This window comes from Eretmochelys imbricata, chromosome 5 (assembly GCF_965152235.1).
Source record: "Eretmochelys imbricata isolate rEreImb1 chromosome 5, rEreImb1.hap1, whole genome shotgun sequence".
In the NCBI taxonomy this organism is placed as follows: Eukaryota; Metazoa; Chordata; order Testudines; family Cheloniidae; genus Eretmochelys; species Eretmochelys imbricata.
The window spans coordinates 130109433-130134519 of record NC_135576.1 but is presented as its reverse complement, the minus strand read 5'-3'; the positions used below and the strand labels follow the sequence as shown (position 1 = coordinate 130134519).

Sequence of the window (25087 nt, the reverse complement as noted above, 5' to 3'; positions counted from 1 at the left end):
TAAACGTGGGGTAGATGTCCAAGTGTAGGTACTCCGTAGGGAAGGGATACAGCGATCAGATAAAAAGGATTGGTAACCGATTTAAGGGAGGTATTCTTTAAAAGAGCAGAACTGGAGGGGAGGGGATGGTTCAGGGCTCCTATGATTGGTATGGCAGGGAGCCAACCCCCTCCCTCTTTATAACCCCCCCACCCTCATTCAAGGGGGAGAGATGGTAAAGTCCCAGAATTGGGTTGGCTGGGGATGAGGATGGGTAAGCGAGATGGCCCATCATGTATATATTAAAATGATAACCTGCATTGTACACTTTTATCTGTCAGGACTCCCAGACATTTAAGAATAAAGTTGCGGCCTAATTAAACCACATCAAACATTTCCTGTCCTTCTTCCAGCATAACTGGACAAAGCACCTAGCCAATTTGTACCATGTTCTGCAAATGGAAAATTTTCTTTCCAATCGTCACAAGCAATCACCTAATGCCTGGAATCATGAAGTCTGAATTATCTTACAATAACCATATTTAGCTTGCATACTTGTATGTTATTATTGATACAATTAATAGACTTTTTAAATCCAAACACACATACTTCTTATGAATTCCTGGAGCAGTGAGTTCCCACATACTAACTTTAAATATTTCTTTAAAAATGTAATCCCTTCAATTTCAACCAAAAAAACCCAAATAAACCCATTCTCATACAGTGGAAAAAGTTGAAAAGGAGCACTTAGTTTATATTTACCTCTGAGCATCTGCTTAATTGTTTTCCCTTCTATCCTATAAAAATCCCAGCATTTTAAAAGCATTTTCCTTGTAAGCCCCGTCAAACCTTCAACATTTTTTTTTTTTTTTTTTTTTTTTTACAGTCACCCTTCTTTCAAGTTTTTTCCAAGTTTGGCTCCTGAGGTGAAGCAACCAAGATAGAAAACAGTACTCAACAAGGGCACACTATTGTTTTGTATAATCTGCCATTATATTTTTTGTTCACCTCTGTTTTCTATCCCTCTGGCAGACATCTTCCCTGAGCAACTGCTAGGGCTTTCTCCCCAAGGTTCAGAGACTAGCTAAAAAGAGCGAATGTTTCTTACTGGTAACTGTTTATTCAAAAATCACATTTTCCAACATAGAATTTTGATAGTTATGTTCCCACCTACAAAGAGGCCAGGAACTAAATGTAACTGTCAGTTCCAGTAAACAAGTATCCAAAATCATGTTCTCTCTCTCTCTCTCTCTCTCTCTCACTCACTCAGAATGAAGCAAAAAGCAAACAGCCAAACAGAACGAAGAAGAGACAAAGGGAACAACAATAAAAAAAATTAGTGATTTAGTAGGTGACATTTCCGCATCTTAATCAGCATTAAAGCAATGCCCCCTAGCATAGTTTCACGGAGCACTTTGCTATAGGGGGCCCCACATTTTTTATGACAAATGAAATCAAAATCTGACCACCAGTAGCCAGAAAACTGATGGCACTTTTTGAACGAGTATGGCTATTAGGATCTACTTCTCTAGTGAGTCTCCAAAATGGGTAAACATCCAGGCAGTTTCAAGAAGAAAAAGTATTCTTAGATTGCGGACTTAAAAAGTTGTGCTGCCACTGTGCACTGTTATTGCTTTGTTCAATCCAGTGGTGTTGAAGTGAATCCTATATGAAAAAAGTATATCGGTTATTAAGTCTTAGCCACTTTGTGATCTTTTGGGATGGTCCATTTATTTTAAATCTATCAAATCCACTAATGTGCCTTGTGATCCAAATAAAGCTCGAAACTCAGATACAGCTGGCCAACCATTAGATTAGCGCTTTGATGGCTAGACCAATCAAATTTTTGTCCTCTTTCTTCTGCTACACTAGCTCCCAGGTATCCCCTTTCTCTACAATGTCCTCAGAGTTAACAAATGGTCTGTGATAGATTACGTGGCAAAGGAGACAGAAGATCACAATGGTGAAAGTGTCTCAACTCAACAGATTCCAGGTGCTATATTACACATTCCTCTACGGAAACTATGATGAAGGCTAAGGCATATTTCTTTTTCTCTGACAGCATCTAAAAACACATAACTGGAAGAATGATTTTAAGTACTAGGCAATCTTATGACTCCAGACTGCTCCCATTCAGAGACATAGCTCAGATCCATGACTACGGACACAAGAGTACAAAAGCATGAAACAGCAAATGCAAAATATATGGTAGAGTTTCATCTGGTTTTGCTGACAGATCTCACTGTGTGTGTGAAATAGACTTTGTCCAATTAGCTGTGAAATGAACTCTTCTCTCTCATGAACAGGTAAATCCAGGAAGGAAAGCTTGGTTCCACTACTGACAAAGATTATTAATGACTACATGAAAGCATCATGCCAGCCTCTTTTAAAGTAAGTGGTGTTTAACACCTTGCACAAGAAGCCATCTTCTGTTTTACTCTGTTTTCCATTCAGTCCCAAATCTCCCCATTCTGGAGATTTAGTGAGAAAATATCAGCTGGACAACTGTAGCACGATATAGATTCCAGTTACATGAGGGCTGGATAAACCTAAAAAACTACACTAGTATCTTTGGTTGATCTCGGCTATGAACAAAAGTCAGGTGTCCAAGTTGATCTTATTATATCTTTCAGCAGACTTACTGACCATGCTGCATTGGTTCATATGAGTGACTTATCAAGAGGGCAGTGAATGATCACCTGTGCCTTGCTGTCAAGGAAGTCTTATTGTATTCTCCTGTGTTCTGCCACAAGATTTTCCTCCTACCACCCCAGTCATGTAATGGCTATGGGAGGCCATTTACTGGACATCTTCAATCACTTCAGGCTGCAGTGCCATCCTTATGCTGACACCCTAGTTTTACATTCTCCTTTGAGACAGCTGGTTTGAAATTTAAGCCGGACAAGAATGAGACACTGCTCATGAGCAGGGAAATGATTTTGAGGAGCTTGCTGAATGACAGTCATGAAAATTATTAAACAAATATGCCAATCACTAGTGAAACGGTGTAAAACTTGGTGTCAACCTCAGTTCTGCTCAGTCCGGAGGATAATATTCTGATAGTCAAGAGTAGCTATCATCTATGCCTTCCTCAGCAATGAGTGTAGTATGAATACCAAACAGACAACTGCCCTTACTGTCTTCTTGGGAGGGGTCAAAAAAACCAGGATGCCCACACCTGATATTTGTCCATCTCTGCATATGCATTTTAGTCTTAAATGTCTCATATTTCATTTTAGAGGGAGAATCCATAAATGAGTGAATCCATAAATGAGTGAATCTTTTTCCACAGCTCCCTTTTGTACTTGCCTAGGAAGGACACTTCACTCCCAGTGAGGGTTCCAGTCACTGGCAGGCTGGTAAACTCTCCATTCAAAACGTAACCTAGATTCTCTGATTGTCATGGAATGCCAACCATGAGTTTGGCTAGAGCTCCCTCCAGGAAAAGGCTACCGTGGCAAGAATAGCGAGCACTGTCCCAATACAGAAAATATTGACTTGGTTTTGCCTCTCTAGTTCTACTGTAATCTGCCCTGATGAACATTTGGTCAGTCCCTTCCATCAAAGCAGAGGTTCATAAACTGACAGGGAAACAGATACTATTGTGTTCAGAACTTCAAACATCATGAGTTTCAGTGACAAGACGTGCCAGCCTAATCCACATATGGAGATGGGCCCGGATCACTACAGTGATGCAGGAAACTAGCATGCCCAACATCTTCATGTTTCTATCCAACACTCTGTCTGATCCAATTAGCTGTGTTCTTGCTGACTGTATTTTGGTTACTCATGGAAAACTGACACCCTGTCAGGAGTCTAATAGCACCTTAAGTGGATATTTTCTTCAGCAACACTCTGCTTTCTTGATGCTCTTTTACAAAATTGATTGATTTCTCTTGATGAAACTCTTGATGCCATCTAGAAATGGATATAATTCTCTCTTCTTCCCCCATGAAGTAAGATATTGATATTACTAGGATCATAGTGAACACACATGGGCAGAAGACACATTCAGATATAGGACCTTATACTGGAGGCAGTTGTGTAGAGCAACCCTCAAAAAATTCAGGCAGGGATAATACAGTTTACCTTTCTCAAAGGGACTGATATGATGAAATAGTCTAAGTCACCTGATTGACTTCAGCTCTCCATTCTAATAAGGTGCACTAGTTGAGAGATTTTCACATCAAACTCTCACAACCCTTCAAGTCTTCTTGGGGATTACTGAAGATAACTAGAGTAAGCACCAGACATCACGTCTGTGGTACTGGCTCTATAGCACCTATTCGCAGTAAGTGATCTATTGGCTTCTGAAGTGAATTTGCTCTTCACTGAATTCAAGGATGTTGCTGGAGTGCTCAAATCTTTGTTTTAACTTTACCCAACAACTCTTCTGAATAACTTCTAGCACCCACCTGTCTCCTGTCATGCATTTCTACTCCTGCGACAGTTTTCCCCCAATTAGTTGGTTGTCTTGGGACAGGAGTGGGAGTCATGCTGCTGATCTAGAAGGAATGGTGGACTGGAGAAGTCAGCCCTGGACTCCCCCTCCTTTGCTTGAACAGTCCCGCCTGCCTCTGGACTAAGAGTCCTTTCTGTGGTACCTGTTTGAATTGAAGGAGCAAAAGGAAAACTTTACTGGCTGTTTCAAATTATATATATATATTTTTAAATAGCTGATGGGAGCCAATGTTTTTCCTCTGTATTTTCTAAAATGGTTTTGCCTAATGGTTCCCAATCACCTTACCAACTGAATACTTAGAGATACTCATAATGTGTTAGATTTATGGGCAAGCTTTCTGAGACATAGGTGATCACTGGCTACTGTGTTTACTGCCATAGATATCTGAGAACCTAAAAGAATCCACCGAGGCAACCACACTACAAAAGAAGAAGCAATTGTAATTTTCTTTTCAAATGATTTAATACCTGATGACTACTCTGAAAAAATTCAAAATCAGCTGATATTAAGACTCTTTTGCTCCGAAGCGTTTCTCAGCAGTAAGACATTCAAAATTATTGTGAAACCGATGTATGTATATCAGTAACTAGAAATTTGCCATCTAGCATGCCTCTGCAATGAAGTTCAATTAACAGGAGCTTTGACAGCCATAAAGTCTATTTAGATGGGCCCAAATTATTGTATGGGGGTTATCATCTGAACTTACAAATTGCTTAGTTGACCTTTATTACAAATCACTGGTTGCATGGGGAAAGTGAATTCAAGCTAGCATTCACTGAAGCTGGGGGGGGGGGGGGGGAAGTGATAACAAAAACAATCACTAAAGCATCATTCCATTTCAATGCTGCTATGGAAATACAAATTTTATACTGTACACATTTCACCTATGATGACTACACACCATAAATAAATATCCCCTGTGCAGCTGGAAACAGTAAGTCAGGGTTGATTTTCTTGGGACTCTGCCCCTGGAAGTGTACAAGATACAAGGCCCAACAAAAGGTTAAAAATATGATCAATAAGACTACTGAGCTCTCCCTCCCCATGTCACCCAAGAGTTTTATTTTTGATACATACAAGACATAATTCCTACAGACCTCCATTTTGAACTATACACACCAGTCAGCCACATGTGTTGGCCAACAGGTGGATACAGAAAATAATCCTATCAACTGCTGATTAGTGATGAAGTTATGGGACATACACAGTATGACGCAGAGGCATCACTTCATGATTAATGGCTACCCAAACTATACAATGTACTACTATGATCTTGCATGTGCATAACTTTATGATTAACAAATATCCAAAGTATATAATGTAACAATATGGTCTCAGCTTCATGAATGTTCTGAAACATGATTCAAGAACGGTTAAGTTAGAATCTCAACTCTTACAAAATTTACTAACAAGATCTCTTATCCCAAGTGCTCACCTTCCCTCAGTATATTCTGTCATGTTCCCTCCTGCTTCAGATGGTGAGAGTCCCTTTTTAGATTAATGTTGTTACAATACCTGATTTATGTTGTGGATTTCCTGTTTTTTAGGCCTAAAATATTGACATTCATCTTTCATGATACATAGACTAGTAATGATGGTGCTAGTTTAAAATTGGGCATACTATACATGTTTTCTTTTTTGCATCCTCTTTAATGTCCCCTAAACAACAACATTCGAATAGTAGAGCGTTTTTAATCACACTTAGGAGCAGCTAGAACTGTTGACATATTGTTTGAACATACCAGGATTCCTTTCTGACAAAGCATGTACAAGGCAGCGTAGCTTTCATAACTGATGCCTCTGTTTCTGTGTAGGAGGACTTCAACTTATCTGTGGGATATGTGCCAAGATGTTGCCCTTTGAGAGTTTTATTTGTTACTTCAGTAAAACAGCCATGTCTGGAAAATCTCCATGAAACCTGCTTTTTTGCATTACTTTTCTGTTGGGCTTATTTGTATTTCCCAAATTCTATTATACAATTTCCTCCAGAGTAGAATGAAACTATACAGCATAGGACCTTCTTAAAAGTTCCAAGGAGGAGGTAAATATTTTCTTCATTTTTAAACCAGGATTATCCTCTTCAGTTCCTCATTTATATTCTTCCATATTAAGTCCTCTTACAAAACATTTTAAGCATTGCCTCAAAATATTAGACAACTTCTGAGTTTCCTTCCACTTCCTCCTGTGTACTGCAGGCAGACTGCTACTCCTTCCCTCTGTGGAATAAGGGACTGCTGATGAAAAACTAATACCTATTTTTATTCTTTTTGATTTCCTAATCTTCCTTTTGGAGGATTTGTGCAGAAAACTACTTTTAGATTTGTTTATTTGTTTTTGCCCAGCAATTATTTTGATTATGTTCTGTACCTTCCCCATATTAAGGAATAAAGTTGGTCCCTTGACTCTTTACAAGAATGTAGGAATTGTCATACTGAATCATGCCTATTGTCCATATTGACCAAGTCCCAAGGCCAGAGAGGCCGGATAGGGCCAGACTCAGCAGCCACCTTCCCCATTTTTAGGAGAATAGGGTTGCTCTGCTGGCCCACGGACTAAGTTGCCAGGCCACCAACCAGTTCTCCCCATTGCACCCAATGGGTTGATCTTCGGGACAGATTTATTCCCAGCAAATGTACCCCAGGGGGTATCAGGCTCCCTGTCAGGAGAAGCCACAGAGGAAGGCCCTCTTCAGCTGCTGTAAAGCGGGGGACAAGTACCTGCCATATCAGATGCTTATCCCTAGTCTCAAAACAGAAGCAGAAATCTCTCCATAAAGGATAGGTAAGTATGATACACTTGAAAATAAGCTTTGAAAATAAACCTCATTTATCAACAAACTACAGTGATGCATTCTGAATCAGTGTATACAGCATCTTAATCCATATTTGGATCCATCAAAGGCCTATTACAAAAAGTCATGACGATCCCAAGCACAGAGAGGTTCCCTCCCCCCTTAATCTTTTAGGAATTGAATGGTCTTTGAATGGTGCTAGATTGGCAGTATTAGAAATAGACCTTCTCTGTTTAACGCAAATCTTGTATTACATGAGCATCAAGTTTCCTTACACTGCCTTGCCGGTCTGACTCAACCATGACTTGAAGGGATTCACTCCAGCAGATGAAATAATAATAAATTACCCATGTCTGTTCAATCTCTGAACTCCGCACTGACACTACTAAAAAGGACGGCAATATGGGGAGTTATTAAAACTTTTTGACAGGTATAGCAGGCTCAAGATTTATCACTACAACATATTGTAATTTATGACATAGTATGTGTTTAGTAGTTTTCATAAATTGTCCTCAACTAATAAGCTATTTTGCATTATTAATCAAATTAAAATCAAACTTTTTAACAGCGGTGTAAAAAGTATTCTTCTTAAGTTTTAACCATTTTATTTCTCAATAAAGTTGAAACTTCGTACACAAACTCTTTGACCAGGTACTTCTTGTGCCTTAAAATAACTGTACTTTTCAGATGTTTTTCTCCATTTTCAAATAATTGTTGGTTATGCTTTAGGTGAAAACACAAACTAAGTTTAACAAGCTGAGTCCTTACTGGATACTGGTCAATTTTTAATATGAAAACATACTTACTTACATTCAGATAATTGGGTACATTTACAAATGATCTATTCTGCATGCAAAAACCCCACAAACCATTAAACAATTTGTTCTTACATCTTTTGAAGCACCTGGGCCATCACAACCCCATTCGTTAAATCCTCCACAGTCTGGCATGGTGCTTCAACATTAAATGTCTGGATCTGAAGGGGGGAAAAATGAAATTTTCTTATTAGCCTGCCTTAACCATTTCTTACTAACACATCGAAGAGTTTTCAAAAGCAACACAATGGTATTGTTACTACCAAACAACAGCAAATGGCAGAGAGAAAAACAAAACAAAACACAAAGGTGCACAAGTTTAATTCTATCAGTGGGGAAACATTGCAAGTGCTAGATTTCATTTAGTGAACCACAACACTGAGGTTTGTCTTGTTGTAGAGCCATGGACACAGCTTCGTAGATATGGTTGCAACCAAAGTTCTATTATAAGCTCTGACCAAGATTTTCAAAACATGCTGACTAGAGTTACATTCCTAAAGGAGGGATTTGCAAAAGCATCTAATAATTTAGAACACAAATCCCACTGAAGGTTAGTGGAACCTATGCTTTTAAGTCACTCAAGCACCATCCTAAATCCCTATTTAGGCACATATGTAAGACGCCTGATTACTAAAAATGCTGATCACCTAGACCGTCCACTGACTTCCCATGGTTATATAATTATATATACACATGCATGCGCTCTGAACAATTAACTCCTCCCTAGTGTGGGATGAGAGTGAAATCGTGCTAGTACTAGCAGATTTGTATTGGCCAGTGTTAGTTTGCTATTAATTGTAAGGTGCTCAATTACTAGGATAGGTGTGGCAAAAAAAAAAACATCGAGACAGAGAGAAGTCTCTGGTATCAATATAGAGGTTAAGATGCAAGGTGTTGGTATCTGACTTAGAACTGGGGGAACAGAATGTGGCTCAGTCAATAGTGCCATATGTGGGGGTGAGTGGTGGTTTCCAGTCCATAACAGAAATACATCTGAAGTAGGCTGGGTGGGTGACAGTCATTTTGGTCAACAGGCTGTGACTAGAGACACATACTGGGTGGGGTAGGGTTTCATTTTTGAATGTGCAGTATAATATACACTTCAATATTTGTGCAAGAGGTTGCAAGAACTTCAAGATCAAAGGAGACTTCCCTGGAACTTTGTGCTGAGCTTGCCCCTGACACAGCAGTACCAGACAATGAGAGCTCTCCTTCACTATAGAAGAGTGAGCAGCCATAACACTGTAGAAGTCGACTAACCTAGTTTTCTACTGTCCAGATGGAAACCCAGTTGGGAAGTCCATTGTGAATGCTGTTGTGCTAGGAGTTTGCACTGTAATAAATGCTGTGTGTGTTACAGGGCAAGTGATCAAGACTGCTAACATGCCAGAGACCAAATAATTTAAATGGCTGGGCTCCCCAAACTGACAGAGCCATTAATGGCATCCACATGCCCATTCTCTGCCTGAGCACAACAAGCAGAGAAATACGTAACAGAAAGGAAACTGTTTCCATGACGATGAAGTGTATCTCCCTGGGAAGCCCTGGGCATTGACATACAGTAGCCTGGAGAAGTGCATGATGCCAGGACTTGAAACAAACCACAAACCCCCACCACCAAACTCCGGACTTCTCAAAAACAGGAAAAGTGAAAAAAACTATTCCCAGTGAACAATGTTGACATTATGGGTATTTCCATCCCCACTGTGCTCCCAGGTGATCCCATCTATCCAGTACTGCCTTGGCTCCTTAAAACTTCCCCAACTACATAAACAAAAGGTAGAAGATTCCACTACACACTGAGCCAATGCAGGATGGTGGTGAAGTGTGCTTCTGGGATACTGAAAGCAAGACGTAGATTTAACTGGGAATTGGTCCTGCTTCGAGCAGGGGGTTGGACTAGATGACCTTCAGGGGTCCCTTCCAACCCTGATATTCTATGATTTGTCTGTTGACTGTTCCATGACTAATACTACCATGATCATATCTGCTTGTTGCATTTTACATAACATAAGCGAAAGCAAAGGAGAGGTCACCAGTAAGGACTAGAGTGGCTCAGACAGCCTGCCCTCTACTTTTTCACAGCCAGAAAATCATGTGGATGCAGCTGAAGGATGAGAACACTACTTCTGGTGAGCAAGCGCTACAGATCTGAAACAGAGGGCATCAAGGACTAATGCTTTGTTTCTTTTTAGGACTACTTGAAAATACCTTATTTTGTACAGGGAAGAATGAAGGACTAGATGGCACAACATTGATGTTAACCTAGCATATTTATGCTGTGTTAATTTTTTATTGATGTTATAATGGAGACAGTGTCACCTTATATTAAGTATCATCAACATTAAAAAACAATGCCTTTTTTCCAAAAACAAAACTTCGTTTTAATAAGGGAGTCCAGCTGCAGAAACAATTTTCTTTCCCTGTGTCAAAAATAGGAGTTGAACATCTGGAGAATGGCTGGGAGACAGCCAAAGAGGTAGATCCCAATGCAAAAAGTTCTATTCTCTGCTTTTGGGAGGGCATGGTAGTGGGCAGCACATGGCAGCGCAGGAGCAGACTAGTTGTAGGGACAGAGCTGCAAGCAGTTTCTTTTGCGCCTTTAGTCATTAAATAATGGCTGCTGAAACTCTGCCTCCCTGTAAATTTCTGCCGTCTATATTTTTGCATGAGTTCTGTCCTCCTGCTAGAGCTGTTTCTGCCTTCCAGGCGTGTTCAGGGCTGCCTCATCTCTCACTCCTCAAAGTGGTAAATTCATTCTCATTCTCTGTTCACATTCTCTTGCGCTTTGATGAATTGGTCCTTTCAACTTTGCCACCAACATGGAGTCTGGACAATATGCACAGCTGGACAGCAAGCCCTGACAGAGAAAATAAGATATGATTGAATTAACACACACAGCAATCCCTCACACATCCCATGAAATGTCAACAAATGAGACAAAATAAACTCTCTCTTCTCTTTTAAATTCCAATAACTAATCCAGAGCCATCCGACACAGAATGTTAAGGACATATGTTCCCAATTCTCACACAACACTTAAAACTATGGAGAGGTGTGGGACTATTTTAGATCAGGGGAAGCGAGATATGTAGTGCATAATGCCAAAATGGTATAAAAAAGTTACTTATTACAAAAAAGTAGGATCTTGGAAAATGAGGGGTTTTGGTTTTTTGTAGGTGATATCCAATGAGAAGCTCCATGACTGGTGATGCTTGGTTAGCTACCTTGCTGATATGCCTTATTTAAAAAAAACAACAACTTCATATTAACTTTGGAGAAGTTGCCAAACAAACAGTTCTCCAGTACAGGAGCTACAGACTGGGGTAAAATAAGGGATAGAAGGATCTACGAGATCGCCCTTCACAACACAAAGCACACAGCTTGTTAGTTGCATAATTACACTCCAAACTTGTACTTATACTGCTTTACTGGCATTACATAAACAGGCATTTTCATGCATTCATTAGAAAGACAAACTCTAATGTGATTGCAGATAGCCAAGTTGTGCATGCTGTATGGAAATGGCCAAATGCCATTTGGGTCAGCCAATACAATGTAAGGTAAATGCTTTGGCAAGCATCCAATAATTAACTTATTACAGTAAGTTACACGTCCAGCTGTTTTTATTTTTCCATTGGTGTTTCATGTGACATTAAAAAAAAAATCCCCATTACGTGCCTGCTATTTTGGATGTGGCTATATGGTATAGAACAGCCAGCTGCTGTAAGTGCCAAGCCAAGCGCTTCCTCTCTTACCGTAACTGGCAGGCCATGCAGCTGAAAAGGGTACCACAAGTGAGAGGATGGAAGGGTGGGGCCAAGACAGACCAGTTATGGGGGAATAACGGTTTTGAGTGGGCTGCTGTGGGGCGGTTACTTATACTATGGCAAAGAGGATGAAGGAGGGAGTGGTTGAGGGAGTGAGGACTGGCAGAGCAGGGGGAAGGTGAAGTGGACACTTTCATCTTCACATAAGGCTGTAACTGCCCATTCACAAATATTAAGGATGGCATTCATAAGAACCCAGAAAAATTTCTCTCAGCCCCAGAATCTGAAAAAAAATCAGTCCCCATCAGTACTGTACACAATAGTAAGCTGCATACCTGATAAAGCTTTTCTCATCTCCAGATTCCACTTCCTCATGCTGAACCAGCTCAGTCATCTCAGGATCTGGGCCTCCATCCTACAAATGGATCTTGTGATCTGGGCAACTCCTGGTCAGGCTCCCTGACCCCCGTTCCTCCTACTTGGCAATGGTGTTCTCTTCTCCCCTGAATAATCATGCTACCAAGTACTTTTTCATTATGTTTGGGAGCATCTTAGGCTGAGCAGAGGAGTGAGTCTTCAGACTCCTCGCCAGACCCTTGTGGAAATGAAAAATTCTATGCCAGGACTTGAGTTTTCTGATGTCCACTGACTTAACGCTGTACTTTAGGTTTTTGATTTTATCCCAGCGTGGTTTATAAGCCCAGATTATACCAAGTATTCAGATGACTAGTTGTATGTACATAAGAGCATTTAACATCACTGGCCAGCTGCTTCTGGATTTTCTCCTCATCTCATTATAAGATTTGGGCCCAAATATCTGAGCCGGGCAGCAACACAGTCAATAAAGGTTCTCCTTTAAGACATCCTAGTACAGGGGTGACCAACCTGAGCCTGAGAAGGAACCAGAATTTACCAATGAACACTGCCAAAGAGCCAGAGTAATACGTCAGCAGCCCCCCATCAGCTCCCTCACCCCGCTCCCAGTGCCTCACACCCACCGGCAGGTCCACCGATCAGCATCTCCCATGCCCTATCCGCACTTCCCAATCAGCTGTTTTGTGGTGTGCAGGAGGTTCTGGAGGGGTAAGGGGTAGAGCAAGAGCATGGCAGGCTCAGGGGAGAGGGTGGGAAGGAGTGGAGAGGAGTGGGGGCAGGGCCTGTGGCAGAGCCAGGGGTTGAGCAGTGAACACCCCCGGCACACTGGAAAGTTGGAGCCTGTAGCTTCAACCCTGGAGTCGGTGACTACACAAGAAGCCGCATATTAACTTCTGAAGAGCCACATGTGGCTCTGGAGCCACAGGTTGGCCACTCCTGTCCTAGTAATACTTGTGATGTTCACAATCAAAGAAACTTGCAATTGTGAAAGAAGTTGTTTGCAGTGCAAGCTGTCTGCACTGAGCTCTATGGTTTGTGCGGTGCTATTATACAGGTAGATGGCTTCTGGCCAAGAAGACTCCTGTGCACTAGGATGAAGAAAATGGACCAGACAAATGGCCTCAGTACTGACTGGAGCACTGTGGGACTTGAGTGGGAGGACAATATGAATTAGTTTACTACTACACTGGCTCCATACTGCCTCTAAATTGCTGCAGCTTGAACCAATATGTAGACCTGCAGAACACAAGTCCAATCCAAATGATATTTGGAATACATTAAACTGTATGGAGAATGTGTATGCAAGATGCTTGTCAAGTGTGCTGGGAGACCACAAATGTTTCTTAGCCCTGGTCTACACTACAGGGTTAGGTCAAATTTAGCCGCGTTAGGTCGATTTTAAAATGAAAGCATCTACACAACCAACCCTGTTCCATCAACCTAAAGGGCTCTTAAAATCGACTTCCGTACTCTTCCCTGGCGAGGGGAGTAGCACTAAAATCAACCTTGCTGGGTCGAATTTGGAGTAGTGCAGACGCAAACTGACATTACTGGAGCACTCTGGGATAGCTCCCGGAGGCCAAAGTGACCGTTCTGGACAGCACTTTCAACTCCGATGCACTAGCCAGGTACACGGGAAAAGCCCCGGGAAATTTTGAATTTCATTTCCTGTTTGGTCAGCGTGGCGAGCTCAGCAGCACAGGTGACTATGCAATCCCCCCAGAATCGTAAACGAGCTCCAGCATGGACTGAAAGGGAGACATTGGATCTGTATGGGGAGAAGAATCTGTGCAGGCCGAACTCCGATCAAAAAGGAGAAATGCTAATATATATGCCAAAATCGCACAGGGCATGATGGACAGAGACTACAACAGGGACACACAGCACTGCTGTGTGAAAGTTAAGGAGCTCAGGCAAGCCTACCAAAAGACAAAGGAGGCAAACGGTCACTCCGGGTCAGAGCCCCATACATGCCACTTCTATGATCAGCTGCATGGCATTCTAGGGGGGGACCCTACCACTACCCCACCACTGTCCGTGGACACCTACAAGTGGGGAGTCTCACGCAACAGGGAAGAGGAACAGGGAGAGGAGGAGGAGAATGCACGCAGGGAAGCAGTGAATCCGTTCTCCCCGTCACCTAGGACCTTTCCAACACCCTGGAGCCAATACCCTCCCAAGTCGGGATCCCTGACCCTGAAGCCGGAGAAGGCACCTCTGGTGAGTGCACATTTGTAACTACAGTACAGGGTTTAAAAGCAATGGTGTTTAATGTTTGATTTGCCCTGAAGAATTGGGATGCAGTCGCGGCCAGCACAGCTACTGGAAAAGTCTGTTAACGTGTCTGGGGATAGAGTGGGAATCCTCCAGGGATATCTCCATTAAGCTCTCCTGGAGGTACTCAAAGCCTTTGCAGAAGATTTCTGGGGAGGGCTGCCTTATTTCGTCCTCCATGGTAGGACACTTTACCATGCCAAGCCAGTAGCAAGTAGTCTGGAATCATTGCAGCACAATGCATGGCAGTGAATGGTCCTGGGTTTTGGTCGCATTCAAGCAACATTCCAACTATATCTTTCTGTGTTAGCCACAGGAGAGTGATATCATTCATGGTCAGCTGGTTGACATAGGCGAATTTTTGTAAGGGAACAGTAAAAGGACCCTGTTCATGCTGGGTTGTTTGCACTTGGCTAAAAGGGATCATCCCGGAGAATACCCACACGGCGAGGGGAGGGGTGAACGGATCATCCCAGAGAACAGCCAGCAGTGGGGTGGGGCGAGGTGTGTGCTGCACATCCACCCAGAAACCACAGCCCCTCCTTTTAAATGTGAAACCCAACTGGCATTGTTTGCTATGGAAAAGGATGGTGCTGCAGTCTGAAACCATTCACATGTTATGAAGGCAAAAGAAGCCAACTCCGCGTACCAAAAGACTTACCAGGGCTGCCTAGAAACCGAATTCTGTTGCCCAGCCGTTTGTGATGTGTCACCATACTGGCAGGCGCTCGACACAAAAGCCAAAATGCAACCTTGTACCTAAAGCACACAGGCTGTCTGCTGTGAATTGCTTGATTCACTGCGAAAGAGTCCCCCTTTTGTTCTCAGAAATGTATCATCTTAAATTTTACTCTCCCTTTTTATCTCCCACTAGGTGCAAATGTTTCTAGGCTCCCCCATCATCTCCATCCCTGAGGTTATCGCAGATTAGAAGGTGAGAAAAAAAAAAAAACACTCGCGATGACATGTTTTCCAAGCTCATGCAGTCCTCCTGCACTGATAGGACACAGCTTAATGCATGGAGGCATTCAGTGGCAGAGGCCAGGAAAGCATTAAGTGAGCATGAAGAGCAGAGGCAGGAGGCGATGCTGAGGCTAATGGGGGAGCAAATGGACATGATGAAGCGTCTGTTGCAGCTGCAGGAAAGCCAACCAAGAGCACAGACCCCTGCTGCATCCACTGTATAACCACCTGCCCTCCTCCCCAAGTTCCATATCCTCCTCACCCAGATGCCCAAGAAAGCCCGGAGAGAAGGGGGGGGCTCCAGGCACCCAGCCACTCCACTCCAGAGGATGGCCCAAGCAACAGAAGCCTGTCATTCAAACAGTTTTGATTTGTAGTGTGGCTACAATAAGCAATGTGGCCTTGTCCTTTCCTTCTCCCCCACCCCAACCGGGCTACCTTGTCAGTTATCTCATTTTATTTTTTAATTAATAAAGAAAGAATGCATGGTTTCAAAACAATAGTTACTTTATTTCCTTTGCCAGCTGCGATTGAAGGGGGGAGGGTGGTTGGCTTCAGGGAATTAAAATCAACAAAGGGGATGGGTTTGCAGCAAGGAGAAACACACACAACTGTCACACCATAGCCTGGCCAGTAATGAAATTGGTTTTCAAAGCCTCTCTGATGCGCAAGCACGCCTACCTGTGCTCTTCTGATAGCCCTGGTGTCTGCTGCTCAAAACTGGCCATCAGGCAATTTCCCTTAACCTCCCACACCACCATAAACGTCTCCCCCTTACTCTCACAGATATTACAGAGCACACAGCAAGCAGCAATAACAATGGGAATGCTGGTTGCACTGAGGTCTAACCTAGTCAGCAAACAGCGCCAGAGAGCTTTTAAACGTCCAAAGGCACATTCTACCACCATTCTGCACTTGCTCAGCCTATAGTTGAACTGCTCCTTACTACTGTCCAGGCTGCCTGTGTACGGCTTCATGAGCCATGGGAGCAAGGGGCAGGCTGGGTCCCCAACTATTGGCATTTCAACATCCCCAACAGTAATTTTCTGGTCTGGGAAGTAAATCCCTTCTTGCAACTGCTCGAACAGCCCAGAGCTCCTAAAGATGTGAGCGTCATGCACCTTTCCCAGCCATCCCACACTGATGTCAGTGAAACATCCCTTGTGATCCACCGGTGCTTGCAGCACCATTGAGAAGTACCCCTTGTGGTTTAGGTACTGGTTGGCACGGTGGTCCAGTGCCGAGATAGGGATATGTGTTCCCTCTATTGCCCCACCACAGTTAGGGAACCCCATTGCAGTAAAGCCATCCAGTATGACCTGCACATTTCCCAGAGTCGCTACCCTTGATAACAGAACATCAGTGATTGCATTGGCTACTTGCATCACAGCAGTCCCCACAGTAGACTTGCCCACTCCAAACTGATTCCCAACTGACCGGTAGCAATCAGGCGTTGCAAGCTTCCACAGGGCTATCGCCACCCGCTTCTCAACTATCACGGCAGCTCTCATCTTGGTATTCCTGTGCTTCAGGGCGGGAGAAAGCAACTCACAAAGTTCAAGGAAACTGGCCTTAAGCATGTGAAAGTTTTGCAGCCACTGTGAATCATCCCATACCCACAACACTATGCGGTCCCACCAGTCTGTGCTTGTTTACCGGGCCCAGAATCAGCGTTCTACTGTATCAACCAGCCCCACTGCTGCCATAAGATCCCAACTGCCACAGCCCGTGCTTTCAGGAACGTCTGCGTCCATGTCCTCATCACAATCGTCCTCGTGCTGGCGTCTCTTAGCCTGCTACTGCACATACTCCAGGATAATGCGCGAGGTGTTTACAATGCTCACAACAGCGGCTCACAACAGTGAACTGAGCGGGCTCCATGCTTGCCGTGGTATGGCGTCAGCACGGGTAACCCAGGAAAAAAGGCGCAAAACGATTGTCTGCTGTTGCTTTCATGGAGAGAGGGAAGTAGGGAGGAGTGACTGACGACATATACCCAAAACCACCCTCGACAATATTTTTGCCTCATCAGGCATTGGGAGGTTAACCCAGAATTCCAATGGGCAGCGGAGACTGCGGGAACTGTGTGATAGCTACCCCCAGTGCACTGCTCCGTAAGTCAACGCTAACCACGGTACTGAGGATGCACTCCACCGACTTAATGCGCTTAGTGGGGACATACACAATAGACTGTATAAAATCGATTTCTAAAAATCGACTTCTATAAAATCGACCTAATTTCGTAGTGTAGACATACCTTTAGAATAGTAAATTTCTCTCGTGCAGACAAGGCCCTTAAGGAGACAGAAAACCAAAGGCTGAGGAAAAGCTATACAACATGCAAGCAGAATGATCAAGGATGAGAGGCATGCATTTTATTAGTTCAACTTTTCTCCTTTTTAATAATTAGCTTATAAATGTCCAATGCCTGTTCGAATCATAGAATCATAGAATATCAGGGTTGGAAGGGACCCCTGAAGGTCATCTAGTCCAACCCCCTGCTTGAAGCAGGACCAATTCCCAGTTAAATCATCCCAGCCAGGGCTTTGTCAAGCCTGACCTTAAAAACTTCCAAGAAAGGAGATTCCACCACCTCCCTAGGCAACGCATTCCAGTGTTTCACCACCCTCTTAGTGAAAAAGTTTTTCCTAATATCCAATCTAAACCTCCCCCACTGCAACTTGAGACCATTACTCCTCGTTCTGTCATCTGCTACCATTGAGAACAGTCTAGAGCCATCCTCTTTGGAACCCCCTTTCAGGTAGTTGAAAGCAGCTATCAAATCCCCCCTCATTCTTCTCTTCTGCAGGCTAAACAATCCCAGCTCCCTCAGCCTCTCCTCATAAGTCATGTGTTCTAGACCCCTAATCATTTTTGTTGCCCTTCGCTGGACTCTCTCCAATTTATCCACATCCGTCTTGTAGTGTGGGGCCCAAAACTGGACACAGTACTCCAGATGAGGCCTCACCAATGTCGAATATTCCAATTCTAAACGTTTGCCTATTATTTGCCCTTGCCTACTTCTTTTTGTCTTTTGACCACTCTCTATTTAACACTTTTCATAAACTTTCAATTCTTCTGGAGTGTTGCCTGTGCATATTCACATGCAGCCACACATCAACCCCCTTCTCCAAGTGCCAGCGAGCTTCAGGTTCCTTCTAGAAAAGAAGTGCCTATTAGGACCACATAAGTGCCTTCTCATGGCACCAAATGTTCAGATCAGAGGTTTTCGGTGAACCACCTGAGTTTCTTCTGCTGAACCTTAAGATCCTTAAAGTGACAACTCTGGGCAAGAAGAGATGATCAGGCTATGTGAAAATACGGAGGAAACATTCCAGAAGAAGTACCGTTACTACTAGGTAATCTCTCTCCTTCTACAAGGCAGCCTGCTTCTGCATACTCTCAGTTATGGAAGTCCAGTTAACAGGACAACCCCAACAAAGGTGAGCTGAGACATTTTAATTAAACAAGGATTACAGAACAGTTCTCCAAAGCAAATATCAGATCTAGATGATAAACCAAGAAAACAGTGCTCAGTAAACCTTTGAAGAGAACCCCAGCTAGGCAGCCCTGTAGATTGTAATGTTTCCATCACAACAGAGAACCCATTGGAAAACTGAGTAACCCCGGAATGTGGGCCCCAAGAACTCAAGTGCTTACATGGTAGATAAAGCACACATGCAAGTGCAAAATCTAATCTATTTTGACAGTCACTCAGCATTCCCCATATATTGATCCACTAAGACTGCAAAAAAATCTAGGCAATTTCCAAAATACCTTTGTCCTCTCTCTACACAGGACAAAACTCTAAGCACTTAACTTCTAGGACACAGAACCTAGGGTTTGGTTAAAAAAACCCCTAGAAGACTAATGCCTGTGTTCAGGTAGAACTCAAGCATTATTTTAAAGAAAAAAAAATGGATGAGCTTGCATGACAGCTTTGTCGTTAGGGAACGCAGTAAAGGTTGGATCAATCATTGAAGACTGCAACTCACTCATTCCTGTCTTGCAGATGTAACTGTGATGAAAATGCTGCCTTTGTGATAGGTGGAATAAAGAGCACTTTTCAAAAGGTTCAGAAGGTGAATTTGTCAGCACTAAGTTGAGATGTCACATCAGTGAAGTTGTCTGCCCAGCGTAAGGACAACAACCAATCCTTCAAAGAACCCCATGACTGTAAAATGGCTTTTCAGTTTCATCTAGAAGCTAGTATTCAAAAATAGCAGACAGAAGTATTTTGATCAATCACAAGGACAGGATGAGAAACTTCAAGTATAATAAATAGTCCAAAATTGACGACATGGGTGCAAGGGTATGGGGTCAGGTTGTTAGATGCCCATACTGAAATCTTTGTCCATTTCCATTTCAGGAAGTGACATTACAGGGTGAACAGCTTCTTGCATTGCAGCAAAATACTGCTTCATGCTTCACAAGAAGTAATCAGAGTAACAGCCGTGTTAGTCTGTATTCGCAAAAAGAAAAGGAGTACTTGAGGCACCTTAGAGACTAACCAATTTATTTGAGCATGAGCTTTCGTGAGCTACAGCTCACTTCATCAGATGTATTCCGTGTCTGCTGCAGTTTCCACGGTATACATCTGATGAAGTGAGCTGTAGCTCACGAAAGCTCATGCTCAAATAAATTGGTTAGTCTCTAAGGTGCCACAAGTACTCCTTTTCTTTTTAAGAAGTAATCAAAGTCCCATGAATCAAACAATGGAGAAAAGTGGATGCAGAAAGAAATGTGTTCTTGGGATATCCATGTAACAGTACTGCCTGACCCAAGCTGGAGTGATAAGGATGATCCTTGACCCTGCACTGGTCTTATTTTCCTGAGCATCAGTAGAAGCAATGGAATCAGTGAGAAAGCATAGTCTCTGCTCCAATCCAACAAGAAAACCTCTTATTGAGTTTCTGTCCATTCCTGTCCTGAAATAAAACTGTGGACCGTTTCTATTGCTAGTTGTGACACAAAAATCTAAGAAAGGATAACTCCACCTCCTGAACAACAGCTCTACCATCAACTGTTTCAGAGACCACTTCCTCTGGTCTTTGCTTCTATGATTTTTCTTATCTGCCAACCAGGTGGATAAAAATCAGTGATTTTTTTTTAATAAAAAAAATTGATTTTTTTACATTTAAAATTGGATTTTTGTGATAAAATGCTTTTTGAGGAAAAAACCTAAAGATAGTTTTAATTAAGATATCTTTGAGCTATAATGTATCTCATCATGGAATAGGGATTATAAATTCTAATTCAATAGTATGAGACAATATATTCATGTAATGTTTAAGAAAAGTTTTGTAAATGAGTTCCAATAGTCCATGGATTAGGGACTCAATCTTATGGGGTTCCACAGGCTCCTGTATAGATTATTTAGGTTAATCTTTATCTACCCAATGGGTCTCAGTTCAGAAGATACCATCAGAGATGCTTAGTTTTGCAGTTCTCAAACTGTGGATTTATGTCTCCAGAGGTAAAATGCTTGTTAACAGCAAAAATGTTTTAAAATAAATAAATACTATAGAGAGGTGAGAAACAACAAACCTCAACTCTACTGTCCCTCTGCAAATTTGTGTACACAGAGTCAATCCCTTACCTCTCTCTAAAAGTGCAAAGTTTCAAAAAGTTAAATGAATAGAAGATTGTTGGGGGCAGAATAGATCTGGACAAGGAGAAGAAGTCTGGAGATAAATGGCAGAAGCTTTTCTGTTAAAATATTATATGTTTGCTGTTGAAGAAAAAAATCCAGAATACTTAACATTGTTGTTTTAGTTAAATAAAACATTTTAAATGTCTGCCTGGTGATGTTCTCCTCCTAATACAGCATGGCAAGAAAATCCTCCAAATATTAATGATCAACCTGTTGAACTGGAGACAGTTCACCTCCCAATGACTTCATAAATATCTGCTTCAATTACCTTTGGTAAATGAAATAACCAAACAATCATTCATTTTCTGATAGAGCTGTAAAACTAATCTGAAAAGTTTTCAAAATATATCACTGTTTAAAATTGTATAGGGTGTACCTTCTAAAAAGGAAACCTACATCTATCTGAGTTGTGAGGAATATGTATTAAGGTTATAACAACCAACAAGAATGCACTTTTATGTAGAAAACCATGATTAAACTGAGTCTTCCTGACTAGTGATTTAAATCATGATTTACAAATCTACCCTGCTGCCAACACATTTTCTTTGCCAACCAGCTGGAGGTACACCATGTAAATTTGATGAGCCAGACACTAGTCACAGAGACAAGCACCTTCCTGCTTATTAAAGTAGAACTTTGCTGTCTTGTCGGGCACATGCAGCCATGGAGAAGAGACAAAAGACTGAAAACTCCATCTGATATATGGAATCTACTTTTCCACATCTTCCAGTCACCATGAATATCAAGCCAATTTTCCTAGTATAGACACACATGTACACCCTGATGCCTGAAGTATGCTATTATCTAACCCAGAGGTTCTCAAACTGTGGGTCAGGACCTCAAAGTGGGTCACGACCCCATTTTAATAGCATCAACAGAGCCAGGACTGATGCCCTTGAGCTTTGGCTTTGCCCCCCTCCACCCGGGGTGGTGGGGCTCAGGCTTTGGCCCCCCATGTGGGGCTCAGGAAGGCTCAGATTTCGGTCCCTGCTCCTGGGGCCACGTAGTAATTTTTGTTGTCAGAAAGGGGTTGCAGTGCAATGAAGTTTGAGAACCCCGCATCTAACCAGACATTTAATGAACACTCTCTAGAGATGCCAGATCCAAGAACGCTATATTGGTCACGACTGTTTCTATATAAAAGCATAATTAGTTTCAGGTCAGTCTGAAAGCTACATGAAAATATGTATCTTCTATGTTGAGAGCCCCAAACCAGTCTTACAGGGATACAGGTAGGAATAACAGAAGGACAGGGATACTAGGTAAAATCAGCATGTAAAATTTGAACTCTAATGTAACTGTTTAACTTTCTCAAGTCCATGATGAAATGAAGGCAATTTTTTGTATTTTTTAAATGGGAATATAAGAATGGCTGTACTGGGTCAGACCAATGGTCCACGTAGCCCAGTATCCTGTCTTCCAACAGGAGCCAGTGCCAGATGCTTCAGGGAGAATGAACAGAAATGGCAATCATTAAGAGATCCATCCCATTCTCCGCTCCCAGCTTTTGGCAGTCACAAGCTAGGGACACCCAACCGTGGCCCATCTTGGCTAAAAGCCATGGATGGACCTATCCTCCATGAACTTTAACTGTTTTTTTAATCAAGTTATACTTTTGGATTTCACAACATCCCCAGCAACGAGTTCCAGGGTGAACTGTGCATGGTGTGAGGAGGTACTTCCTTTTGTTTGTTTTAAACATGCTGCCTATTAATTTCATTAGGTGACCCCAGGTTTGTGTGTTATGTGAAGAAGTAAACAACGTTTATTCATTTTCTCCACACCATTCATGATTTTATAGACCTCCAACATATCCCCCCTTAGTCATCTCTTCTCCAGGATGAACAGTCCCAGTCTTTTTAATCTCTCCTCAGAAGGAAGCTTTCCATCCCCTTCATCATTTTTATTGCCCTTCTCTGTAACTTTTCCAATTTGAATATATCTTTTTTGAGATGGGGCAACCAGAACTGCACACAGTAGTCAAGGTGTGGGTGTACCATGGATTTATATATTGGCATTACGATATTTACTGTCTTACTATCTATCTATCTCTTTCCTAACGGTTCCTAACATTGTTAGCTTTTTTAACTGCTGCTGCACATTCAGCAGATTTTTCAGAGGATCATTCACAATAACTCTTTCTTGAGTTATAACAGCTAATATAGAGCCCATCATTTTGTCTGTATAATTGGAATTATGTTTTCCAATGTGCATTACTTTGCATTAATCAACTTTGAATTTCATCTGCCATTTTGTTGCCCAGTCATTCAGTTTTTGTGAGATCCGTCTGTAACTCTTGGCAGTCTACTTCGGACTTAAATATCTTGAATAGTTTTGTTTCCTCACTGTTTATCCCTTTTTCCAGATCATTTATAAATATTTTGAACAGCACTGGTCTCAGTATAGATCCCAGGGGGACCCTGCTATTTACCTCTCCCCACTGTGAAAACTGACCGTTTGTTCCTACCCTTTGTTTCCTGTCTTTTAACCAGTTACTGATCTATGATGCTACCTTCCCTCTTATCCCATGACAGCTTACTTTGCTTAAGAGTCCTTGGTTAGGGACCTTGTCAAAGGCTTTCTGAAAGTCCAAGTACACTATATCCACAAGATCACCGTTGTTCACGTTTGTTAACCTCTTCAAAAAAATCGAATAGATATGGGGGGCATACTTTCCGTTTACAAAAATGGTGTTAACTCTTCCCTAATAAATCATCATCTATATATCTGATAATTCTGTTCTTTACTATAGTTTCAACCAATTTGCCAGATACCAAAGTTAGGCTTATTAGCCTGTAACTGCTAGGCTTGCCTCTGGAGGCTTTTTAAAAAATTGGTATCACATTAACCCATCATTTAAATCAGCTTCTGTACCAGATCACTGAAGGATAGTTACATAGGACACTTAGTAGTTCTAAAATTTCATATTTTAGTTCATTCAGAACTCTTGGAGAAAAAACCATCTGGTCTGTTTAATTTATCAATTTGTTCCAAAACCTCCTCTACTGACACCTCAGTCTGGGACAGTTCCTCAGATTTATCACCTAAAAATGGCTCAGATGTGGGAATCTCCGTCACATCCACAACAATGAAGACCAATGCATTTAGCTTCTCCGTAATACCCTTATCTTCTCTGAGTGCTCCTTTAGCACCTCAATCGTCCAGTGGCCCCAAAGATTGTTTGGCAGGCTTCCTGCTTCTGACGCACTTTACCAAAAAAATGGCTGTTAGTTTTGGGGTCTTTTCCTAGTCGCTCTTCAAATTCTTTTTTGGCCTGCCTAATTAAACTGTTACACTTGACATGCCAGAGTTTATGCTCCTTTCTATTTTCCTCAGCAGGATTTAACTTCCAATTTTTAAAGGCAGCCTTTTTGCCTCCAATGGCTTATTTTACTTCGTTATTTAGCCATTGTGGCACATTTTTCATCCTCTATGTTTTTGAATTTGAGATATACATTTAATCTGAGCCTCTATTATGGTGTTTTTAAGAAGTTTCCATGCGGCTTGCAGGCACTTCACTTTTGTGACTAACTTTTAATTTTCGTTTAACTAACTTCCTCATTTTTGTGTAGTCACCTTTCTGAAGTTAAATGCTACTGTGGTGGACTTCTTTGGTATTTCCCCCCCGCACCAAGGATGCTAAGTTTGATTATATTATGGTTGCTATCACCAAACAGTTCAACTATATTCACCTCTTGGACCGGAGTCTGTGCTCCCTTTAGGACTAAATCAAGAACTGCCTCTCCCCTTCTGAGCTGCAGGAACTACCTCACAGAAAAGTCTTTCCCTCTGTACTGCTTTGACATTTCTCTTCAGGCTCCCATATTCTCAATAAGAAATCCACTTCTGCTCTAAACAGTACATTGGCCTAGAGATCCCTGAAAAGAAATGAGGAAGCAGGATTGGTAAGCAACACAGAGCAAAATTAGATCACATATACAAAGTGGGATTACCTCCATCACCCAATAATCTAGAATAATTCCACAACAAAGAAATGAGCCAAAT

The 25087-nt window shown here is 42.0% G+C and overlaps 1 protein-coding gene across 5 annotated transcripts in view; it reads right to left on the bottom strand.

Annotated features, from left to right (window-relative positions):
• Nucleotides 1–25087, bottom strand: part of HOOK3 (hook microtubule tethering protein 3) — a 145005-nt gene that overhangs the window by 110191 nt on the left and 9727 nt on the right. For 3 of the 5 annotated variants that reach the window (XM_077817915.1, XM_077817914.1, XM_077817916.1), the window contains exon 2: nt 8123–8208. In XM_077817915.1, the coding sequence (XP_077674041.1) occupies nt 8123–8208 (86 nt within the window). Of the gene's footprint in view, nt 1–4394; nt 4584–5342; nt 5410–8122; nt 8209–25087 lie in introns of those variants that run through there. The other 2 variants (XM_077817917.1, XM_077817919.1) reach the window with 2 other exon arrangements.